Below are 25,999 nucleotides of genomic sequence, written 5' to 3'. Positions count from 1 at the left end.
CCCACAAAATTGTGCCTCCCTCCCTGAACACAGAAATGTAGCATGCCAAGAAGAAGCCTATGCTGAACTCTTCGATTCAATCTGCTAGCTTTCTATGTCTAGGGAGATGCTCTGTTTCCATAGGAGAAAACACTCAAGGCCTAACCACCTACAGACTATGCAAAGGCTCCTGCCTCCTATTTGAGAGTGTCCTGCTACTAGCATTTGTGCAAATCGCCCTCAACTTGACCCCAGGCAGGAAACAAAATGCAAAATGTTATCATTGTTTTTTATTATTATTATTATAATTATAATTTATATACTGCCCTATACCCGGGGGTCTCAGGGCGGTTCACAGTTAGGAAAATAAAGGATAAGATAGGTATAGGTTCTTCTTTCTTGCTAAGATATCCCTCTTGACTTTCTGCCACAGCCGAAACCAGGTGGAATGTCTTCGGATGTGAGGTCCCCTTGGGCATCTCACACACACAATGCCAGCATCCCCTGCAGACGTTGGAAAAGCGAAAAGTTTAGCTCATTGTTGCCCATAAATAACAGATGGTGACACGAAATTAAAAGATGCCTGCTTCTTGGGAGAAAAGCAATGACCAACCTAGATAGCATCTTAAAAAGCAGAGACATCACCTTGCCAACAAAGGTCCATATAGTTAAAGCTATGGTTTTCCCAGTAGTGAGGTATGGAAGTGAGAGCTGAACCATAAAGAAGGCTGATCGCCGAAGAATGGATGCTTTTGAATTATGGTGCTGGAGGAGACTCTTGAGAGTCCCATGGACTGTAAGAAGACCAAACCTATCCATTCTGAAGGAAATTAGCCCTGAGTGCTCACTGGAAGGACAGATCCTGAAGCTGAGGCTCCAAGACTTTGCCCACCTCATGAGAAGAGAAGACTCCCTGGAAAAGACCCTGATGTTGGGAAAGATGGAGAGCACAAGGAGAAGGGGACGACAGAGGACGAGATGTTTGGACAGTCTTCTCAAAGCTACCAGCATGAGTTTGACCAAGCTGTGGGAGGTAGTGGAAGACAGGAGGGCCTGGCGTGCTCTGGTCCAGGGGGTCACAAAGAGTCAGACATGACTAAACGACTAAACAACAACTCCCATAAATAAATGGTGGGGATCGTATTAGGACAGGCCTACATAATTTAGGAAGAAGCTGAGTGCTGGAGGAAGCTCTAAGCAGTGAAGATAGATAGATAGATAGATAGATAGATAGATAGATAGATAGATAGATAGATAGATAGATTCTTTATTGTCATTACACAAGTGCAACATTGCACAAGTGCAACGAAATTGGATGCCATCCCTTAAAAACAACAAAAGCAACACAACAACAACAACCAAACAAACCACATTCCAGCCACACCCACACCCACACCCATCAAACTCCCAGGTCACACTATCGAGTTACTGCATTTAAGAAGGCCACAGCTCTTGGATAGAAACTATTTTTCAGTCTATTTGTCCTTGACTTGATGTTTCTGTATCTCCTGCCAGAAGGCAGTAGTACAAACAGACTGTGTCCCGGGTGAGATGCATCCTGCAGGATATTGTTTGCTTTCCTAAGACAACGGGAACCGTACAGTTCTTCCAAAGATGGGAGGGGATGACCAATAATCCTTTGGGCTGTGGTTATGACCTTCTGGAGCACCTTCCTCTTCCTAGCTGTACAGCTGGAGAACCAGGCACAAATACAGTATGTGAGAATGCTCTCTATGGAGCCTCGGTAGAAGGACACCAGCAGTCTCTCACTCAGATTGTTCTTCTTTAAAAGTCTGAGGAAATAAATTCTCTGCTGGGCCTTCTTCACCAGAGCAGTGGTATTTGCGCTCCAAGTCATGCCCTGATCGATAGTCACTCCCAAAAACCTGAATTCCGCCACCCTCTCCACCCGTTCCCCGTTGATATACAAGGGCTGAATGTCCGCCTTTTTTTTCCTGTAATCCACCACCAATTCCTTGGTCTTAGTCGTATTAAGAGCCAGATTGTTCTCTCCACACCAAGCACAAAGCCGCTCCACCTCGTCCCGATAGGCGGACTCATCCCCTCCTGAAATGAGCCCCACCACCGTAGTGTCATCAGCAAACTTGATGATTTTGTTGCTGGAATAAATGGCTGTACAATCATACGTATAGAGAGTATAGAGCAGGGGACTCAACACACAACCCTGTGGTGAGCCGGTGTTAAGGCTAAGGGCTGTGGACATATGTGACCCTACTCTAACCCTCTGAGAACGTTCTGACAAAAAGTCCAAAACCCAGAGACAGGTGGAGTTGGAGAGTCCAATCGCCTCTAGCTTGGACACCAGTCTATGGGGGAGGATAGTGTTAAAAGCAGAGCTAAAATCCACAAACAGCAGCCTCACATAACTCCCCGGCTGCTCCAGATGGAACAGAGCAGCATGGAGAGTGGTAGTGATAGCGTCTTCCGTGGATCTATTTGCCCTGTATGCAAACTGGTAGTTGTCAAAAGTTGATGGAAGACAGGAAATAATGTGACGGCGCACCAGTTTCTCAAAACACTTCATGATGATTGGAGTCAGTGCAACTGGTCTGTAGTCGTTCAGACTACTGATTGTGGATTTTTTAGGCAGAGGAACAATAGTTGACGACTTCAGGCAGGGTGGGACAATAGACTGGTGTAAGGACTTGTTGAAGATCTTAGTAAAGACCCTCGCCAGCTGATCCGCACAGCCCTTCAACACCTTTCCCGTGATGCCATCAGGTCCAGCAGCCTTCCTCGGATTCACCATCCTCAATAAGATGAGAAGCAGAAAGATCTAGGAGTCTTCATGCCTTCTCTCTGCATTACAGCCCATGGAAACGAGGGATAGAAGAATCTATCCATTTCAATTCCTCTCCGTTTTTCCCCATCAGCTATCCACATCAGTTTGTAATTTTATTTAAAGTCCTCCTGCTGGGAATTTCTGGGAATTGCAGCAGGGGAGAGTGCTCTTGTGCTTGCATCCTGCTGGCTGCTGTGGGGTTGGCTGCTGTGAGAACAGGCTGCTGGACTCGTATGGAAACGTACTGGGAGCCAATGTAGGTCTTTCAGGATCGGTGTTATGTGGTCTCAGTGGCCGCTCCCAGTCACTAGTCTAGCTGCCGCATTCTGGATTAGTTCCAGTTTCCAGGTCACCTTCAAAGGGAGCCCCACGTAGAGCGCATTGCAGTAGTCCAAGCGGGAGATAACTAGAGCATGCACCACTCTGGAGAGACAGACTGTGGGCAGGGAGGGTCTCAGCCTGTGCACCAGATGGAGCTGGTAAACAGCTGCCCTGGACACAGAACTGACCTGCGTCTCCAAAATGACTCCCAGACTCCGCACCTGGTCCTTCAGGGGCACAGTTGCCCCATTCAGGACCAGGGAGTCCCCCACTCCCGTCCGCCTCCTGTCCCCCCAAAACAGTACAGTTATACCTCGGGTTACAGGCACTTCGTGTTGTGCGATTTCGGGTTGCGCACTGCATCCAACCTGGAAGTACTGGAACGGGTTGCTTTCAGGTTTTGGCGCTTGCGCATGCGCATGCGCAGAAGTGCTAAATCACGCTTTGCACATTCACAGAAGTGCCGAATCGGCACTGCGGGTTGCGAACGCTGCAGGTTGCGAACGTGCTTCCTGAACGGATCACGTTCGCAACCTGAGCGTGCACTGTAATTCTGTCTTGTCAGGATTCAACCTCAATCTGTTAACCTCCATCTTATGTTATTATTATGGGATATGCATCTCCATCCAGAGCCAATAGTTCTTACTCATAGTTTACCACAGCTAGAGCTGAATCAGGGCTACACTGTAGAGAAGAGGGTCTGCTAGGGAAGTAATATATAAGGAATATTTCTCCCGGAAAGCAGATTATCTGGCTGGTCCAGTAGTCCTAGCATGTAGAAATTCATGGAAAAGCATCTTATGTGTGGGATTTGCTAATGGGGAGAACATGGAGCAGAGAGTCCAGACACGTTTGGATGTGTGGCTGGGTGGAAGGTGCCACTGGTTGACTTACCTGCGTAAAGTGAATTGCCGGATAATTCCAGCGAATGTGCAGCACTGGAGGCAGAGGGACCCCGACGTCCAGGCACTCTGAAAAAAGCAACCAGAATAAGCACAATAGCAAAGAACAGCAGAAAGGAGCATTTTCTTTTGGTCATGTCTGAGCCATAGTCTAGATCAGCATCCCCAAAATTGTTCATTGGCCTAGATGGGTCAAACCACTGCATTAGCAACACTGAAGTGACCTCCTTGGGTGTGATGGCCTGGGACTCTGGCTCGGATTCAGACCCAGAGGATCAGTCCGCACCGGATCCTTTGCCTCAGGCATCATCTGAACCTAGTCTGGGGCCTGATTCTGAAGAGCCCCAGTCTGCACAGGTTCCCCTGCAACAAGCACCAGCTGGGCCGAGTCAGGGGCCTGAGCCTGCCCTGGCTCCAGATGCGGGGATGACCTCGTTGCCTTCAGCTGGGCCATCACTTACAGCTGCTCCACTACCGGTTGGCTCAGGGGAGGCTGAGGCGGCCTCTGGGTCTAGTCACCCACCGACGTCTCCCGAGCTGCAGAGACTGAGGTCTGAGAGAAGGAGAGACCTGAGTACTCGCAGGGGGAGTGCTCACTTTCGGGTGAGACAGGGAGGTGAGTCACTGGGGGATCAGGACCGCCCTGACAGAGATAAAAGGCTGTTGGACCCTGCCCCAGGTTGCGGGAGCAAGGTTGCTGTTTGCCTGAACCTGCCTGTGATCCTGTGCCTGACCTCGCCTGGTTTCCTGCCTCGTGTCCTGCCTTGGCCCTGTTTAAATACCGTATTTTTCGCCCTATAGGACGCACCATCCCATAAGGCGCACCTAGTTTTTTTGGGGGGGGAAATAAAGGGGAAAAAATTATTTCCCCCCAGGCGTGGGGCTGGGGCAGGGGAGGCCCGAGCTTCCCCCAACCCCAGTCCCCAAACAGGCAGCTCTCTGCAAGCCGTGGGAGCCCAGGGCTGGCTCCCGCTGCTTGCGGAGAGGTCCGCGAAGCCTGGAGAGCGAGGGGGGTCTGCGCGCACCGACCCCTCTCGCTCTCCAGGCTTCAGCGAAAGCCTGCATTCGCCCCATAGGACGCACACACATTTCCCCTTCATTTTTTGAGGGGAAAAAGTGCGTCCTATAGGGTGAAAAATACGGTAACTCCTCGTGGAACCCTTGGATTTGGGACCGGACCTGGATCGCGTTACTTGGGTTATCCCTGGGCCCAGCACACCGGAGCACAAGCCTAGGCAGTGCCCAACAAGACCGCCCTCTCAGCCTCACTGATGTGGTCTAAAGGGAAGCAGAACAAGACTTTTGGCACCAGTTGGGCTGCAGGAGTTGCCGAAAGGAGGCGTACAAGGCGCCAACCAAATCCAAGTACAAAGAAACGCGCCAATAAAAATGGAGAATACATTTTTTAAAAAACCAGAAGCATTTTTACTTGGTATTATAGGTCAGGACATTAATAGGCAAGATGTTAAATTGTTTTTATATGCAACAACTGTGGCAAGAGTATTGTTAGCCCAGAAATGGAAACAAGAAGAAATTCCGACGAAAGAAGAATGGCAGACGAAATTAATGGACTATGCAGAATTGGACAAAATGAGAGGAAGGTTTCGAAATCTGCGGGACCAGAGATTTACAGAAGATTGGAAGAAGTATATGAACTATTTGAAAAGCAATTGTAGCCTACAAATTATGCTAGTAGGACAACACGAAGTTTTGTAAGGAGGAATATATGAAGTGCTACAAAGTAGATAAAGAATAGAGATATTGGTTATGAGTTTTAAATGTAACAGGGAAAATAAGAATCATAGAATCATAGAATCATAGAGTTGGAAGAGACCACAAGGGCCATCGAGTCCAACCCCCTGCCAAGCAGGAAACACCATCACAGCACTCCTGACAAGAAATGTATACTAAGAGATTACATTGGAAAATTTTCAGACAGGACTGATGGAAGTCAAAAAAATTGAATAAGATGTAAAAATATGTTTAATTACTGTTGAAAATGGTATGTTAAAAAAAACTAATAAAAATTTATTTATATAAAAAAACAAAAATGGAGAATCTAAACGGTCTTATGCATCAGTAATCGGATGCAGTTGTGGCTCCATGAACATGGGGAGGTTGAGATAGGTATTAGAGCTTATCCGTACTTCCAGCTGCTTTCTCCAAGGAAAACTGCTCTTTAGTGCTCCATCGGAGCAAACAGCTATTTGAATTTTCTCCAGATTGCCGTTTGCTCTGATTTAGAGCCAAGGTTTCCCCTGGAAAAGGAGCAGAACAGGGAAAGCCACTTGGACCCATTCTTTCTAGGCACAGCGCATGTGGAAGTGTGAGAGGGCTTTTCATGTATAGAGGGTGTGTCAGAGATGGGACTTAAGCTGTCTTACCGTTGACTTGTGGCACAAACGTTTCTGCTATAAGCAACTTCATCAACTTCACAAGGACAGAGACCTGTAAGACAGAACAGCGGAGGCAGTGATCCAGGAATCAAACTGGCAGAGAATGTATGCGCCGCCGCAAGGGGGATTCAGACTGGATCCGGCTCAAGAGGGGCATTTTAACCGAGGTGCGTGGGCTGGGGCGGTTTGCTTTCTATCAGCGCAAATGACCTCCTCAGCAACTGCTTCTTGTGAGATGAGTTGATTGATCCCCATGGAGGATTTAAGTCTCGGGTGGTTTGCAGTGCCTCCATAATCAACACCTCTCCAGGAAATACGATCTAGAGAAGATTGTGTCAATTGCAGGGCAGCAAAAAAGGGTCCTCCAGTGGAATTCATTCAGAGTCAGGATACTTTCTATTTGCAGCTTAGCAGTCACTTCTTTGGCTCCGAGTGGTGCTGTGGGTTAAACCACAGAGCCTAGGGCTTGCCGATCAGAAGGTCGGCGGTTCGAATCCCCATGACGGGGTGAGCTCCCTTTGCTCGGTCCCTGCTCCTGCCCACCTAGCAGTTCGAAAGCATGTCAAAAGTGCAAGTAGATAAATAGGTACCGCTCAGGCGGGAAGGTAAACGACGTTTCTGTGCGCTGCTCTGATTCGCCAGAAGCGGCTTAGTCATGCTGGCCACATGACCCAGAAGCTGTACACTGGCTCCCTTGGCCAATAAAGCCAAGATGAGCACTGCAACCCCAGAGGCGGCCACGACTAGACCTAATGGTCAGGGGTCCCTTTACCTTTACCTTACCCACTTACACCAGTTTAGCATTTAGGCAGCTATTCCCAGGTTTGCACTCATTGGGGCATTTGCAGCAACAGTGGACCACTCCCCCTCCACCAGTTTATGTACCTCCCCCTAACGGACTTTATGCATGCAGCCAGAGACTATGCCTGCGTGGAAACTGTCTCTGCTCTTCCCTCTTCAGTCCCCTCCTGGTTCCGGGATACTGTGGTGCAGGAGATGGAGCGGAAGCACCTGGCCCTTCACTTGCCTGACCTGCTTCCTCCTCCTCTTCTGACCCATCCTGTGCCCCACCTTCTGGCCCTGAAGCTTCCCCCTCCTACGACTCTTGTCTCCTGGCTGGTACACTTCCCTACAAATCAATGGCCCCCTCTCCTGAGTCAGAGTCCTACCCCTACCCCCCTGAAGCTCTCTGGAGCCAAATTTCATCTCCCTTCCACAAACACTGCTCCATCTCTCTGTTTTGCCTGGCTTCCCACGGCCAAGATGAAGCTTCTAGGGCAGGCATAGGCAAACTCAGCCCTCCAGATGCTTTGGGACTACAACTCCCATCATCCCTAGCTAACAGGACCAGGGGATAGGGATGATGGGAGTTGTAGTCCCAAAAACATCTGGAGGGCTGAGTTTGCCTATGCCTGTTCTAGGGGGTCCCCTATTTAAGCAAATGTTTGCGTGTCAGAGCGTTCTGTCTCAGTCTAGCTAGCTGTGTCTCTATTTCTGCTCCTTTAATACTGTAGCCAATTCTTGTCCCTACGGAAGGTGCAATCAAGGCGTCAAATCAATTCAGTCAATCACTAAATGGAAAAGAGCTTACGTTAACAGGTCCAACTTGGGAAGAAACCAGGAGCAGCTCAAGACTGTGGAAAGAAGAAGTTGTATACAAGGGTCAAGAGAGACATGATGGAGGACCCAAGTGAGCGAGTTACATCCCAAAAGAAAGGACAGACATGACAATTCACGTCATGCTGCCTCCCAGGACTGGCCAAAATAGGGAACTGCTGGACGCCCAGCCACACAGGCAACTAATCCAGAATGCGGCAGCTAAACTGGTGACTGGGAGCGGCTGCCGAGACCACATAATACTGGTCTTGAAAGACCTACATTGGCTCCCAGGACATTTCCGAGCACAATTCAAAGTGTTGGTGCTGACCTTTAAAGCCCTAAACGGCCTTGGTCCAGTATACCTGAAGGAGCATCTCCAGCCCCATCATTCTGCCCGGACACTGAGGTCCAGCTCTGAGGGCCTTTGGGCGGTTCCCTCACTGTGAGAAGCCAAGCTACAGGGAACCAGGAAGAGGGCCTTCTTGGTGGTGGCACCCGCCCTGTGGAACGCCCTCCCACCAGATGTCAAAGAGACAAACAACTACCAATCTTTTAGAAGACATCTGAAGGCAGCCCTGTTTAGGGAAGCTTTTAATGTTTAATAGACTATTGTATTTTAATTATTTTTTTTTGGAAGCCCAGCCAGAGTAGCTGGGGAAACCCAGCCAGATGGGCGGGGTATAAATAATAAATTATTATTATTATTATTATTATTATTATTATTATTAGGAAGGCTCTTTATCCCAATAGACCAGAGTAAGTCAGGTGATATCCCTTGAGCCTTATAAAGGCTTCTGGTTTCCAGGTCAGGCTTGCTTTCTGGCCTGGACAAGACTGCTGGGCTTCTTTCACTCCAAGTTCAACCGCACAGCAGCAGGGTCTGACTGCAGCCGACGGGAGCTATAGTACAAAAGATCTGGAGGGCACCAGGTTGGGGAAGTCTGCTCTATTGAAGGACCACACATATCTGCTATTGGGTCCCTGAAGCACAGATTCACACAAAGCGGCAAAATGTCCTTGCAGGTTACTAACAGGATTTTTATTTGAAGTGCATATGCAAATCAAAGGTACGGGGCGATCAGTACGCAACCTGCACACAGTAGTCAGGGTGCGCCCCCTTTATATAGATTTGCAGAATAGAATATCACCTGATCTCCTGTAAGCCACCTGATTTCTTGTAAACCGAAAATTATGGCAACTTCCTATGTCCTTACATGGGCTTGCCCCCCCCTTTCCTTCCTGTACCAGCCTCTCCGCGCCATGAGCCTCGACACGTGTTCAAATGTAAAACATGTGATTTATACTGATAGCAATAAGATGGGGCTTTGTCTCCTGCATTTTACTCCTCCCGACTGAGGCCCATTCAACCTTGCTCTTATCTTTATTGCCTAAGCTAGACCTTCCAACGAGAGGCCCATTTGCACCGTAACATTTAAGCAAGAAGAAGCTTTGTTCTTCTGGCTGGTGAAAAACCTCAACCCTCTGGAAAAACCTCGCCTTAAACAGTTTTTGGGATCATATAGAGAACAATATTCTAATGGCCACTTCACTATAACATCCCACAAGCTGCAAAGAAGTCCACCCCTGCTCTGCTTCGACTCCCCGAGACTAAGCGATCGTGCAACAGTGAGGCAAGATACCTGGCCAGTTTCGTAGTGAAGAACAGTCTGCCGCCGAAAACAGAGGCATGGACACTCAGTTTTAAGTTCTGCAATCAGACAAGGGGGGAGGAAAACGTCTCAGATGGCGGGGAGACTGGAAAAGTCCTCCCTCCCTGCCAATCATTCTCTGGACTTGAAAGCCAAGCCACGCAGAAAACTCTTGATTCCAACACTTACGGCCTTCATGACAAAGAGTCCAACGAGGGACCCGGACGGACCTTTCGCCAACAAGGCAATCTCGACAGAAAGCTCAATGACGGCTCTCTTGGGCTCCAGGATAATCCTCCGGATCCCGACCAAAGAGATGGTGATTTTCAGCGGCGCCTTCAGAGGACACTTGGGGCACTGTGAAAAGTGTGGGGCACAAAGGATATTTTTGATGCGTTTCTCTCTCCTGGTTTTAACGTATCTGTGCGGGGCTTATTATCTGTTTGTTTGGCTGTAAGTTGCTTTGCTGGGCAAGAAAAAGCGATGGACAAATTGGACAAACAGACGAAAATAAAAGATCCCTGTACGTGGGCATGTGGTTGTGGTGAGTCACTGGGGCACCCCATCGACGGATCTTTTCCCCAAGGTCCCTCAGACCTGCAGCCGGTGGAAGCTGGTTCATTAAAGCAAATAGGGCACTGCCCCACAAACATCAGCCTGCCCCCAATTCCCTGCCTCCCTAACTTATAACCAGTCTAGGGCAGGGTTTCCCAAGCTTAGGTTTCCAGGTCTTTGGACTACAGTTCCCATCATCCCTGACCACTGGTCCTGCTAGCTAGGGATGATGGGAGTTGTAGTCCAAAAACAGCCAGAGACCCAAGTTTGTGAAACCCTGGTCTAGGGCAGTCATTGGCAAACTCCAGCCCTCCAGATGTTCGGGACTACAATTCCCATCATCCCTAGCTAACAGGACCAGTGGTCAGGGATGACGGAATTGTAGTCCCAAACATCTGGAGGGCCGGAGATTGCCTAGTTTCCTGCTCTTCCTTGGCCTCAGCAGAACTCAGCTGGGAAAAGGAAGATGGGGGGGGGCATTGACTCTGCTTGTCTGTGGCTCTGGTTCCCCCTACTGTTGGCCTCCTAGCCTTCCGCCTGCCAGTCTCACATTGCACCAACCACAGCTGCCTGCAGCAATGCTTTCCCTTTTTAAATGTCCGGCCAAAGACTTGTCTGCTTCAACAAGCCTTTGATACTTTTTTGCTGGGGGCTTTTTGCACATTTTCTACCCCCGCTGCTTGCGACAGGGCTGTGCCCTTTATGAACTTCTCTGCAGTTTCCTACATAAATATTTTTGTTGGATTTTGCCTGCTAAGGGTGATTTGCTGCTACTTTGCTTTGCTGAGCTCCGATACAGTCCCCCCCCCTTTGATGGTTTTTATCGCTATCCTTATCGACGGTGTGGCTTTTGAAGATAAAACAAGGCACACACTTCTTAAAAGCAAACATCCGCTCACCTTTTGATGTGACAGAAGAGACGCAACGGCGGTCGTCAGCTCGCTGGCAGCGGAGAACTGTTGGCACAAAATGGTGTTGCGTTGAAAATGGCAGATCTTTTCAAAAGACAGAAGCACTGTTTTGGGGGGACAGGAGGTGGGCATGTGTGGCCACATGACCCGGAAGCTATACGCCGGCTCTCTCGGCCAATAAAGCGAGATGAGCGCCGCAACCCCAGAGTCGGTTATGACTGGACCTAATGGTCAGGACTCCCTGGTCCTGAATGGGGTAACTGTGCCCCTGAAGGACCAGGTGTGCAGCCTGGGAGTCATTTTGGACTCACAGCTGTCCATGGAGGCGCAGGTCAATTCTGTGTCCAGGGCAGCTGTCTACCAGCTCCATCTGTGGACTGTCTCACCAGAGTGGTGTATGCTCTAGTTATCTCCCGCTTGGACTACTGCAATGCGCTCTACGTGGGGCTACCTTTGAAGGTGACCCGGAAACTACAACTAATCCTGAATGCGGCAACGAGACTGGTGTCTGGGAGTGGCCGCCAAGACCATATAACACCAGCCTTGAAAGACCTACATTGGCTCCCAGTACGTTTCCGAGCACAATTCAAAGTGTTGGTGCTGACCTTCAAAACCCTAAACAGCCTCAAAGTCCCAGTAGACCTAAAGGAGTGTCTCCATCCCCATTGTTCTGCCCGGACACTGAGGTCCAGCGCCAAGGGCCTTCTGGCGGTTCCCTCCTTGTGAGAAGCAAAGCTACAGGGAACCAGGCAGAGGTCCTTCTCGGTAGTGGCACCCGCCCTGTGGAATGCCCTCCCATCAGGTGTCATATAGAACAACAACTACCAGACTTTTAGAAGACATCTGAAGGCAGCCCTGTTTTTAATGTTTAACAGACCACTGTATTTTAATACTTTGTTGGAAGCCGCCTGGGGGGCTGGGGAGACCCAGCCAGATGGGCGGGGTATAAATAATAATAATAATAATAATAATAATAATAATAATAATAATAATAATAATTAAAGCTTCATTTAAATTAAGTGGGTCATTGTTGCACCACAAAGACCCTCTCACTTTGACCCTCCAGCATACAAGGTAGTTCAAGGGGTGCTCTGACGTGTCAGAACGCCCTTCCCTAAGGACATAGCAGAAGGAACATCTGAATCCATTTTGCTTTCTGCGATGAAGGGTGACACGAGGCCTCTCCTTATTCTTTTATACCCAGCCATCCAATGGCAGAAAGCGTTTAACTGTGTTGAGATGTTTTAACTATGATGTTGTAGCATCAGCATGTTTGCCGCCCTGGGCTCCTTTGGTGGAAGGGAGGGATATAAATTTAGTGAATAAATAAATGAAATCTTTTTTTAAGATAAACTACTGCACTGTCAATTGAAATGTGCCTAAACATTGGCGACAGGATAGATAAGCGTCCTCTACTAAAAATGTTTAAAATAACCTTTGTTAAAAAACCAGAAGCTTTTTTGTTAGGAATTTTAGGTACCGACATCCCAAAAGATCAGAAAAGACTTTTTGTGTATGGGACAACAGCCGCTCGGATGCTACTAGCCCAGAGATGAAAAGAAGGCAAAGTGGCTACCAGAGAGGGATGGCAAGTTAAGCTGATGGACTACGCCGAAATGGCAAAACTGACTGGAAAACTTGGGAACCAAGAGGACAAAAACTTAAAAATAAAATAAAATAGTGGTGCAATTGAATTCCGACAAGCACAGAGAGCGCAAACCAGACTGAGTGTATGGAGGAGGGGGGCTCATTTAATCTCACTGCACACAGGTGGTGTAGTGACAATAAAAGTTTATTATTTATTATTACAACTTTTAAAAAAAATGGGGAAAATTTGTAAGTTATTTAAGAGACCACTGCAAGCAGATGGAAACATCAGCAGAATTTTAATCTCCCTTGTAATGTAACAAATACCATGGATAATATGGATTGAGGTAGAATATAGATTATGGAATAATATGCAGTTATAAGTGTTGATAATGAGACCCAGGGAGGAGATGGGGGGAAGTTGCAAGATTCAGAGTAATCTCTATATATGGAATATATTAAAGTTTTAAGCGTCTATATGCTTATCACATATATAAATTTATTGTTGTACATTGTTTTAACGGTTTGTTTTCTTCCTGGGGAGTTACCCCCAAGTGTGTTTTATACGCTGGTCTCTGACCGTAATAAATTATCTATCATCTATCTATCTATATCTATCTATCATCTATCATCATCTATCTATCATCTATCATCTATCTATCTATCTATCTATCTATCTATCTATCTATCTATCATCTCTATATCTATCTATCTATCATCTATCTATCTATCTATCTATCTATCTATCTATCTATCATCTATCTATCATCATCTATCTATCATCATCTATCTATCTATCATCTATCTATCTATCTATCTATCTATCATCTATCTATCATCTCTATATCTATCTATCATCTATCTATCTATCTATCTATCTATCTATCTATCTATCTATCTATCATCTATCTATCATCTATCTCTATCATCTATCTATCTATCATCTATCTATCTATCTATCTATCATCTATCTATCTATCTATCTATCTATCTATCTATCATCTATCATCTATCTATATCTATCTATTATCTATATCTATCTATCTATCTATCTATCTATCTATCTATCTATCTATCATCTATCTATATCTATCATCTATCATCTATCTCTATATCTATCTATCATCTATCTATCTATCTATCTATCTATCTATCTATCTCTATCTATCATCTATCTATCTATCTATCTATCTATCTATCTATCTATCTATCTATCTATCATCATCTATCTATCTATCATCTATCTATCTATCATCTATCTATCATCTATCTATCATCTATCTATCATCTATCTATCTATCTATCTATCTATCTATCTATCATCTATCATCTATCTATCTCTATCTATGGAAATACATTTGGACTGTTATAATTTTGTATTTGTAAAAATTTGTAAAAAAAAAAAAGATTAGAAAAATAAAGAAAAAGTAAGCATCCTCTTCTGCACCCAAAGGCAAAAGGCTAGCTGGGTGCTGGGGTCACATGACTCAGTCTCTGCCCCCTTCTGCCTCCCCCTGCAAATTTTGATGAGCCAAGCAGAGAAATTTGCAAGCCTTCTACCTGACGTGCCGCCACTTACCACTTCCGGCGTGGAAATGAACTCTTGCGTCCGGATCTGGATCAGAACCATGAGGATGGCGTCCAGGCTGGCCTGAGACATCCCGAGGCAGAAACCATGGTGATGCAAGACCGGGAGGGTGACAGGCCCTGCGCCGACAGGGAGGGTAATGTATCGTCCCCCAGTTCGGATGATCATCTGAAAGCAGTTGGAGAAAGAGCGAAAAAGCACAGCGCTGTTACTCAAAATAATGGTAGCCTTTATCACTTTATTGGGTGGTGCTGTGGGTTAAACCACAGAGCCTAGGACTTGCCAATCAGAAGGTCGGTGGTTCGAATCCCCGCAACAGGGTGAGCTCCCGTTGCTCGGTCCCTGCTCCTGCCAACCTAGCAGTTCGAAAGCACATCAAAGTGCAAGTAGATAAATAGGTACCGCTCCGGCGGGAAGGTAAACGGAGTTTACGTGTGCTGCTCTGGTTCGCCAGAAGCGGCTTAGTCATGCTGGCCACATGACTCGGAAGCTGTACGCCGGCTCCCTCGGCCAGTAAAGCGAGATGAGCGCCGCAACCCCAGAGTCGGCCGCAACTGTACCTAATGGTCAGGGGTCCCTTTACCTTTATCACTCTCCAGCCCATAATCTTGGAATCCTGGTACAGTGGTACCTCGGGTTACATACGCTTCAGGTTACAGACTCTGCTAACCCAGAAATAGTACCTCGGGTTAAGAACTTTGCTTCAGGATGAGAACAGAAATCGTGCTCCGGCGGCGCAGCGGCAGCAGGAGGCCCTATTAGCTAAAGTGGTGCTTCAGGTTAAGAACAGTTTCAGGTTAAGAATGGACCTCCGGAACGAATTCAGTTCTTAACCCGAGGTGCCACTGTATCTGGGAATTGGATCCCAGCAGTTTCTTGACATGCTGAATGTACCCGCCTAAGAATCTAAGAGCACAAAAATACCTCTCCTCCTCCCCCCATGTACTGTTCTGGGGGTTCTCCCAACACCCCCACGTCAATTGGAGCTGGGGGAAGGGTGCAGGTGAGGAAGGAAGCCCTGGTGGGCTAGCAGAAGTCCTAGCACAGGCTAGTGGGATTGGTGAGTTGAAACTGGCCCTTTTTGGCTGCCACGGCTAACGTCCGCCAACCAAACCGATTCCGTTAATCCTTTAAAAAGAGCCATTTTAATTTTTTTTGCAAGCAGCCAGTGCAACATCCCATGACTGTGAATATTCCCTAGGCTAATTCTGAGTGGAAGGCAGATCTCCTCTGTGTGCATTTTGTATGGAGCTCAGCTTCCCTTCAGGAGGAGAGAGACCCTGGGCTGGGGGGGGGGGGGCTTTGCAGTCACACACGCTCCTTACGTTGAATTCCAGCGCGACGTAGTTTGAAGTTATCAATGGCAGGCTGGCGAGCTGATATTGCATGGTGGCCACTGTGCCCATGGAGAAAAACACTGCAAGGAAGAAAACACAGCGATGGCGTTACACTCTCACAAACGCACATTTCAGACGCACACATTCTTTGCCAGCAGTACCATATGCTGTCTACAGTATCCTAGTTGCTGATAGCCGGGCTTCAAAACGAGGGTATCACTCTATATCTTGTTCACAAGGAGCCATTTCCTGCTAAACACGGGCATCACATACAGACCACGCTTCGTTTGCCTGGCACAAGGGATACATTTAGTGCATGGCACAGGGAGTGAAGATAAGGAAAGGATCATAGCGCCCTACGTGGGGCTACCTTTGAAGGTGACCAAGAAACTACAACTAATCCAGAATGCGGCAGCTAGACTGGTGACTGGGAGCGGCCGCCAAGACCACATAACACCGGTCTTGAAAGACCTACATTGGCTTCCAGTATGTTTCCGAGCACAATTCAAAGTGTTGGTGCTGACCTTTAAAGCTCTAAATGGCCTCAGTCCAGTATACCTGAAGGAGCGTCTCCACCCCCATTGTCCAGCCCGGACACTGAGGTCCAGTGCCGAGGGCCTTCACTGCAAGAAGTGAGTCTACAGGGAACCAGGCAGAGGGCCTTCTCGGTGGTGGCATCCGCCCTGTGGAACGCCCTCCCACCAGATGTCAAAGAGAAGAACAACTACCAGACTTTTAGAAGACATCTGAAGGCAGCCCTGTTTAGGGAAGCTTTTAAAGTTTAATAGGTTATTGTATTTTAGTGTTTTGTTGGAAGCCGCCCAGAGTGGCTGGGGAAACCCAGCCAGATGGGTGGGGTATAAATAATTTATTATTATTATTATTATTATTATTATCAGTGCATTCTATCTGGGGACACCCGGACCACTCCAAAGGAGCGGCAAAACGTTTGTTGACCCCCAGTTACAGCTATTGCTGAGTAGGGTTGAATGAAGAATAATCACTGGATGTAAGAAACAGGGAAAACAGGGAAACTCTGTTAGGTCCTTGCGTGCCCACATTTAGCCAGGAAGGTTCGCTTTTGGATGACCCAGCTGGCTGTAACAGATTATTATTATTAACAATAAGAAATTGCTTTGGGGATTTTTAAAGTGGGCATCGATGGTGAAATTTAACAAACTAAACTAACAGCAATGACAATAATGAGTTATTGCTTAATTCCAAAATAGGCTTTTAAGTGGTTTACGAAGCATAAGAACCAGGGTACTGCAAACTCTACTTTAGCCACTGAATATTGGTCCAGTAAACCAAATGTTAAGACTAACAATAGGAACCTGTGTTTTTATGCTCTTGGGAAACTTTTTCACCCTGTTAATAAACCAAGGTGAAAGAACGATCTCTCTGCTCTCATGCAAAGAATACAGTATATGTGGGCAGGTCAGGAACTGGTGTTGCCTCTTGACACCCACCGGGAGCAGTTTGTGATGTTATCCGTGTTTCTTTTATGCCTATTTATCTACCACGGCCTTGTAGCTGAATGTATGCATTTAACCAATGCATTTATAAAGCACTGATACTGCTGACAAGGCAAGTTGATGCTGCCCATAAGCACTGAGGCCCAGGAGCCTTTTGTGGCTCCTTTTCTAGAAGAAAGAGGAACAAACATTCAAGAAGTTGGCAAGGAGAATGAAGGAGAGAGACGCTTTGGCAGCTAGTCAAAGAAACTCACCATTGGCAGTGTGTAGAAAGTCGACCCCTGAGACGTTGATGACCACTTCCACCGCTGTGCACACCTGAAATGCAAGGCAAGGGATTTAAGACAAAGGAGAAGCCTTGGTTTCCCACCCTTGAGCTTGTTTGCTTCTGGGTTGTCTTCAAAACATCTCCAGGAGTAAGAATTCATGCTCTTTGCATCAATCTCTGGACCCCACTATTGCTCTGTCCATGGTTCTGTTCTCCCTCTCTGGCCATTTTAACTTGGAATTTAGGCTTTGCGCTTATGGCTTATGGCGAGTTTCGACCTGTGCCACAGTTCCCATGGAGTGATCCTCAACCCCTGGAGGAGACTCTTGAGAGTCCCATGGACTGCAAGAAGATCAAACCGATCCATTCTTAAGGAAATCAGCCCTGAGTGCTCACTGGAAGGACAGGTCCTAAAGCTGAGGCTCCAAGACTTTGGCCACCTCAGGAGAAGAGAAGAGTCCCTGGAAAAGACCCCGATGTTGGGAAAGATGGAGGGCACAAGGAGAAGGGGACGACAGAGGACGAGATGGTGGGACAGTGTTCTCGAAGCTACCAGCATGAGTTTGACTAAACTGCGGGAGGCAGTGGAAGACAGGAGTGCCTGGCGTGCTCTGGTCCAGGGGGGCACGAAGAGGCAGACATGACTAAACGACTAAACAACAACAACAATCCAGTTATACACAAGTTGTGGTTTCTCCAACAGAGCAAACAATGGCTGATACAGGATGCCAGCTGGAAAATTGAATGAGCCCCCCCGTTTTTGTTTTTATTTTAAAAGTACCCGAAGACATCATTGTAGGGGCATCTTGTCTACCTTGGTAATCTGTAAATATATGTATTATGATATCCCCAAGACTTATTTAACCCTCTTTCATGGCTGACACACACTGGGTCCATGGAGCTGCAACTCACCGTCTTGTGGAATGATGCTGCAAGGATGGTCGTTACAAGGGGCCTCACTTTATTCACCAACAAGCTGCAGGGAAAAGAGAGTAACAAAAGAGGGAAGGAAGAAGAAGAAGAAGAAGAGAAGAGTTTGGATTTGATATCCTGCTTTATCACTACCTGAAGGAGTCTCAAAGTGGCTCACATTCTCCTTTCCCTTCCTCCCCCACAACAAACACTCTGTGAGGTGAGTGGGGCTGAGAGACTTCAAAGAAGTGTGACTGGCCCAAGGTCACCCAGCAGCTGCATGGGGAGGAGCGGGGAAGCGAACCCGGTTCACCAGATTACGAGTCCACTGCTCTTAACCACTACACCACACTGGCTCCCAAAAGGGTCTGGGACAGCAGCAGCTTGTTATAAGCTCATTCTGAAGCCCACATTCTCGGTGAGTGCAAAGCTTATCTTACAGATGTGTAAGACACTTCCAAGAACTGGAGACATTGGGCTGCATTATGTTTTCCCCGCATTGTGATTTTTGCTGGCACCTGCTCTTGTGATTTATTGCCTCCCTGAATGAGGCAGAATTAACCCTGGACCAGCACAATTGCCAAGGGCTGCAGGAATTGAGAGAAGCTTTGGCTGGTTCACGCTTTTCCCCCCATTGCGAATTTTACATAGCACGCACGCGTGCGCACACACACCATGATTCATGATATATTGTCAGGTCAAAAATCATGAAACCGATATCACAATGTGGATTTCAAACTGATTTGGGATGATATACAGTCATACTTTGGGTTAAAGTTGCTTCATGTTGAGCATCTTTGGGTTGCACTCCAAGGTGACCCGGAAGTAACGGAACACGTTACTTCCAGGTTTTGCTGCGTGCACATGTGCAAACGCTCAAAATGACGTCATGCGCATAAGCGGCGAATCATAACCCGTGCACATGCAGACGCAGGTTGCATCCCGTTCGCATCCAGAGGTACCACTGTATCAATATATTGCCCAGCCCTAATCTCTAGTCATGCTGCCAGGAGAAGCAAAGTTCCTTCTTCTGCCACTAATGATATTTTTGCATTGCTTGGAATGTAAACATGCTTTCAATATTGTTTTTGATATTGTAGTACTGTACTGTACTGTACTGTACTGTACTGTACTGTATTGTTATATTTTACATTTCTATCCTACTCTTCCTCCCAAAGAAGCCCAGGATGACAAGCAGCAAGCAATGAAACAAAATAAAGAATGTCTCAAAACTTCATTGAATGGTTATCCTTTGATGGTCCCACAACACCACCTTTAGGCAGTGAAGCCGAGTGTGTGCTGAGGCTGGGAAGGGATCTGGTTTCCTGAAAGGATTCCGGGACCAACTCTGGCAGCTCTCTCAACCAAAGGCATGCAGACGAAACTGTAGGAATGAGCACGCTGAGCGAATTGCGTCAGCACTTACTGCGAAGGGCAGATGATCCTTGCGATTGCAAATTCACTCTTGCACACTTGCATTCTGATGTGGAAGCCGCCCGCAAAATAGCTCTCAAACCTGACTTCCGCTTTGATGTCCACGTCTAGGATGATGTCAATTCGCTCAAAGTGTTTTCCAAAAAAGCTAGGAGATGAAAAGACATTGAACAGAACCCCAGTGAGATTCCTCCCCTACTGCATTCCTTAACCTCCAACCAAACCACTGTGTTTCTGGGCAAAGCATTGTGTTTTTAATCCAGCAGAGAGCATCAGTATTTGGGGTTCTATGGCTTGTGTCCAAAGCTTGCCCTATATAGAGACCTCTGGCCTGATTTGGTACAAGGCAGTTTCCTATGCTCCTACTTAAAATCATAGAATCATAGAATCATAGACTTGGAAGAGACCACAAGGGCCATCGAGTCCAACCCCCTGCCAAGCAGGAAACACCATCAGAGCACTCCTGACATATGGTTGTCAAGCCTCTGCTTAAAGACCTCCAAAGAAGGAGACTCCACCACACTCCTTGACAGCAAATTCCACTGTCGAACAGCTCTTACTGTCAGGAAGTTCTTCCTAATGTTTAGGTGGAATCTTCTTTCTTGTAGTTTGGATCCATTGCTCCGTGTCCGCTTCTCTAGAGCAGCAGAAAACAACCTTTCTCCCTCCTCTATGTGACATCCTTTTATATATTTGAACATGGCTATCATATCACCCCTTAACCCCCTCTTCTCCAGGCTAAACATGCCCAGCTCCCTTAGCCGTTCCTCATAAGGCATCGTTTACAGGCCTTTGACCATTTTGGTTGCCCTCCTCTGGACACGTTCCAGTTTGTCAGTGTCCTTCTTGAACTGTGGTGCCCAGAACTGGACACAGTACTCCAGGTGAGGTCTGACCAGAGCAGAATACAGTGGCACTATTACTTCCCTTGATCTAGATGCTATACTCCTATTAATGCAGCGCAGAATTGCATTGGCTTTTTTAGCTGCCGTGTCACACTGTTGGCTCATGTCAAGTCTGTGGTCAACCAAGACTCCTAGATCCTTTTCACATGTACTGCTCTCAAGCCAGGTGTCACCCATCTTGTATTTGTGCCTCTCATTTTTTTTGCCCAAGTGCAATACTTTACATTTCTCCCTGTTAAAATTCATCTTGTTTGTTTTGGCCCAGCTCTCTAATCTCTAATGATCAGCTTGCAGCTGCCTTATGCTGAACCTAAGCATATATAGTCCAAGGGCTGAGCTCCGGCAAGTCATTGCCACCCAGTGGTGTTAACCAGTTTTGCTCAGACTTATGGGTTCAGTAGCAGATCTCTGAAGGCCAGTGGCTGCGAACAAACACCAGGAAGGAGCTAACACTTTCCTGCCCTGTCCGTGAGCATCCTGAAAAGGCTTCTGTTGGAACCAGGATGTCAAGGTCAATGGGCCTTTGGTCTGACCAGTGGGGCTTATCCTATGGCTTTCTGTACCCAGTGGATGGCATATTTCTCAACCACTGCTTGCTCCCAGGTCACAGTCTTGTGGACCCCCTCCTGAACTGGCAGTGCCACTTGGACAGAACACTTTAAAACAACAACAACAACAACAACAACCACAGGGGAACAAAATGTTCAACCCGGCAAGTGATAAATCGTGCCTTCCAGACCCTCTCCTACAATATCCACAGAGGAACGCCTTAACTTGGGAGGCGACCCCCCATCCCCCCACCCAAAACAAAGACAACCAGTAGCAATGAAATAGGCAGAAAGCATGCGGGGGGAGTGGGAAAGGGGGTGCAACTCACAATTTACCGCTGAGATGAAATCTGGCCTTGATGCACACTAAGGAGTCTACCTTTTCGTACAGCTCCAGACTGACCGATGGAGTGAAGACCCTCACGACATGCAACCTGGAGATTGAAAATCAGGCAGCAGAGAGAAATGAAGTGGGCGTTCAATTGGCCATGGCTGGCTATATATGGGGGGGGGGGACTAATGCTGGGGTGGTGGTGACTCACTAAAATTCAAGAGCATGAGATAATCCACTTTACAGCTGGGAGCTGGTGGTCAAGCAGTGGTGAGGAACCTGGAGCCCTTCAGATGTTAGGATCCAGCTCTTATAGAAGGCTCAGCCCATGTAGCCCATTATTATTATTATTATTATTATTATTATTATTATTATTATTATTATTCAGTGATGGTGGTAGCTTTGCCATTCACCCCCTCCCGCAAACTGGTAAGAACTTAAGAACATAAGAAGAACATCGGCTGGATCAGGGCCATGGCTCATCCAGTCCAGCATTGTGCTCTCCCTGTGACCGACCAGATGCCTTTGAGAAAGCATAAGAGCAAACTGAATCTGAGCAAACACCCTCTCCGTGGCATGGATTGCAATGTTGCTCAATTGCACCAAAGGGCAGAAACAGGGGAAAGAGCTCCAGATGATTCTTTTTACGCTCACTTCAACCTCTCACTTGTCCTTTAAGATATCTGAGGTCAACAAGAGCCTGGACTTGGGAGAAGCATTTGTGTACACAAGAGGTAAAAGAGATCCTTTATTTCAGGTAGGCTCAATGCCAACCTCTCAGGCCAGAGATCATGGCAGCCTGTCCACTGTCTTGTCACGGGGCAACAACAATTCTCTTCTCTGAGTGGCCATGTAATGGCAACCCACAACTCACTGAAGGTGGTCCTTTGATGGTTTTTGTTTAACTAAAACTATGGAACTTCCTCCCACAGAAGACAGTTGGTTGTCACCAACTTGGATGGCTATAAAAGAGGTTGAGACAAAGTCATGGAGCAGAGACCTATTGGGGGCTCCTAGCCAGAAAGGCCCTGATCCGCCTCCACAATCGGAGGCAGCACTGCTTCTGAGTAACATTTCCTGGAAACCTCAGGAAGGGAGAGTTGTTCTTGTCCTCGGATCCTGTTTGCAGGTTTTCCCACAATGGGCATCTGGTTGGCCCCTGTGAGAACAGGATGCTGGCTTAGACGGTCTCCTTTGGCCTGATGCAGATGATGCTCTTCTGAGTGGTCCATGGTGAACATAACAGCTGAAAACGCGCAAGGTCTTCTCCTTGAGTGGCATGGGCTGAATTTCGTTGATATGCCAATAAAGGTTTGACATTGAGCATGCAAGCTTTGCTGCACTTGGGCGCAACTGAACTCATGCGATTAAAGGAAAGGGGAAGGATTGCCAGGAAGCATACGTGGCAGAAATTTATAAAATCATGCATGAACTGGAGAACGTATCTAGAGACAGATTTCTCCCTCTTCATCTCCTATAGCATCAAAATGAGGAGGTAGGGATGCATGAATTAGTCAACTTTGTATTCACTCAAATTCTCTCTCTCTCTCTCTCCCCCCCCCCCAATCTTGAGTTAATTTCACCACATTTCCGCATCAGCCTGCAATTTCCATGCCTGCCGTTTAAACCCTTCTTACAGGATTTACTATAATGTAAAAATAATACCAGAAAATTACGCTGGTATCCTTCAGAGAAGACAATGAAGAACCAAAGTGGCAGTGATTGGGGGGAGTTTTTAAGTCCTTCTCCATGCCTTGCATGGTCCCAGGTGTGGGCAGGTTCTCCCAGCACCTGCAGTTCACATTTCTCCAAAGATTCATGCAGCTTAAAGAGGGATGTGTGCGCTTCGCCCCTTTAGCCGGGAAGTCTCTTGGGGATAGGAAATGGATGCAGTGAGAGATTTTACTTTCTTGGGCTCCATGATCACTGCAGATGGTGACAGCAGCCATGAAATTAAAAGACGCCTGCTTCTTGGGAGAAAAGCGATGACAAACCTAGACAGCATCTTAAAAGGTAGAGACATCACCTTGCCAGCAAAGGTCCGTATAGTTAAAGCTCTGGTTTTCCCAGTAGTGATGTATGGAAGTGAGAGCTGGACCATGAAGAAGGCTGAGGACGAGATGGTTGGATAGTGTCTTCAAAGCTACCAGCATGAGTTTGACCAAACTGCAGGAGGCAGTGGAAGACAGAAATGCCTGGCATGATCTGGTCCAGGGGGTCACAAAGAGTCAGACATGACTAAATGACTAAACAACAACAACATCAATTGTCTTGTGCCAAGTGACCATTTGCATCTATTGACCTCTGGCCACCTTGATCTTGGAGGTTGTCTTCTTTGGCGTTTTTTTTTTTTGGGGGGGGGAGGATGGGACTTGGCTCCTTTGGGCACCAAAGTTTGTTTTTATATGTCTGCCATGTTCTCTTTGCACCTCATCTGGCTTTGAGTTTGGGCTAACAAAAGCCAAAGGAGATTAAGCAGTCAGGTGCTAAAAGGAATAAGTAAATTCAGATGTATTCCTGGCGAGCCCTGAACAAAGCCAGCCAAGAACTACATTGAATTCTATTAAAAATCACAGCATGTTCCCTGCTGTTCCAGAAAATGAGATAACAGCCCTCTTGGAACCATCACAAGGCCTCCTTTGGGTCCGGTTCTTTTCCTCGATTCCCCTTCCACTCTGAAATATGGCGCTGCAAATGCCTTGTCATTTACTTACTCCTTAATCCAGTTTTCTGGGTGCTTATCTTTGTGAGGGACATCTGGGAACTGAATGGCCAAGAAGTGGCTCTGGAGAAGCTCATGCCGAAGGAAGATGGAGGAGACATCTGAAACATACAGGAACAGGATTACGGCACAGGATCTTGTGGATGGAAAATAATTTGCTTGGCGTGGGTTGTCTGTTATTACATACTATGCAGCTTCACCCCCGGCAACAATTAAACACACACACACACACACACACACACACACACACACACACACACCATTTTCAGTGTTTACTGAACACTGAGATATATTATATTGTATTTCTCTACCAGTTTTCTCTCACCAAAGCAGTGCTCTCAGGTAAAAAGGTAAAGGGACCCCTGACCATTAGGGCCAGTCGTGACCGATTCTGGTGTTGTGGCACTCATCCCGTTTTATTGGCCGAGGGAGCCGGCGTACAGCTTCCGGGTCATGTGGCCAGCATGACTAAGCCGCTTCTGGCAAACCAGAGCAGCGCACAGAAACGCCGTTTCCCTTCCCGCCAGAGCGGTACCTATTTATCTACTTGCACTTTGACGTGCTTTCAAACTGCTAGGTGGGCAGGAGCAGGGACCGAGCAACGGGAGCTCACCCTGTCATGGAGATTCAAACCACCGACCTTCTGATTGGCAAGTCCTAGGCTCTGTGGTTTAACCCACAGCGCCACCCGTGTCCCAGGTAAATCAAAGTAAATGTTCAAGGAGCCATTCAGCCTTATTGCAATGACTTTCAGGAAATGTTATGCTGGAAACTGGTTCAAGAAATCTTGTTTCTTTTTTGCCAGGGCTCAGGACCCTGCAGATGACGTGATGGAAGGATTGGGGTGGTGAACTTTGGAGCAGAGGAGAAGATACCCGAAGGGCACAGTCTCGCAGCCCATTCCTATCCATGTCTACTCAACAGTAAATGTATCTAGGATTGCAACCTTAGCTGATTAGGCAGATAAGGGAGCTGCAAAAAAAATTGTAGAAATTCTAACTTGGCTAAATTTTACCCAAAAGACTCTGGGGTTCCTAAAAGCAGGTGATGACACACCTTTCTCAACTTTTTTTTAATTGCTGTTATTTTTTTAAAGATGGGGTTTTTGTTGCTGCATATTTTAGTGGGTTTGATTCATTGCATACTACAGTGGTACCTCGGGTTAAGAACTTAATTCATTCCAGAGGTCTGTTCTTAACCTGAAACTGTTTTTAACCTGTTCTTAACTTTAGCTAACGGGGCCTCCTGCTGCCGCTGCACCGCCGCGCTGCGATTCCTGTTCTTATCCTGAAGCAAAGTTCTTAACCTGAGGTACTATTTCTGGGTTAGCGGAGTCTGTAACCTGAAGCGTCTGTAACCTGAAGCATCTGTAACCCAAGGTACCACTGTACTTGAATCAGGGAGCTTTATATTGCAATGTTTGCGAAATTGGCTTTTGCACTTGTAAAGCATGTGTTACGGAAGGGGGGGGCATGTCTTCTTCACCTTCTTCGCTACAATATATTTGCTCAATTTCTCTAGGACTCCATCACCCCTCCCCTGTCCTCCATAATCCCTCAAGGTGTCAAGACCCTAATCCTGTCAAATCACTCTGCCAAACCTTTCCTCCGGGCAATGCCAGGTGACAGACTATGCATACATGGACCATTGTCTTCCCATCACCGGCACTCAGGAAGCGCTTATCTGCGCATATCTCCAGCTCTGCATATTCCCCCCTCCCTCCTCCTTATGTTAATCCGGTGTAACCCAAACTCTCCTTAATGTATTCATGATGTAA

The 25,999-nt window shown here is 47.0% G+C and overlaps 1 protein-coding gene across 1 annotated transcript; it reads right to left on the bottom strand.

Moving 5' to 3' along the window:
* Positions 1-246: 246 nt before the first annotated feature.
* On the bottom strand, positions 247-25,133 carry LOC310847699 (BPI fold-containing family B member 4-like; the record flags this gene model as incomplete). The annotated part of the gene is made up of 15 exons (XM_083745764.1): positions 247-483; positions 3,998-4,074; positions 6,390-6,453; positions 7,993-8,035; positions 9,641-9,708; positions 9,839-10,006; positions 11,104-11,160; positions 14,282-14,458; positions 15,616-15,707; positions 17,357-17,420; positions 18,283-18,346; positions 19,709-19,864; positions 21,499-21,603; positions 24,215-24,323; positions 25,025-25,133. The coding sequence occupies 15 exons, from the start codon at positions 25,131-25,133 to the stop codon at positions 460-462; spliced, it is 1,377 nt and encodes a 458-aa protein (XP_083601890.1). The 3' UTR covers positions 247-459.
* Between the last annotated feature and the right edge of the window lie 866 nt (positions 25,134-25,999).

The sequence above is a fragment of the Podarcis gaigeae genome (genome assembly GCF_964106915.1).
Source record: "Podarcis gaigeae genome assembly, chromosome: 6".
Taxonomy (NCBI): Eukaryota; Metazoa; Chordata; class Lepidosauria; order Squamata; family Lacertidae; genus Podarcis; species Podarcis gaigeae.
The sequence above is the reverse complement of the archived record's forward strand: the minus strand, read 5'-3'. Positions and strand labels throughout refer to the sequence as shown.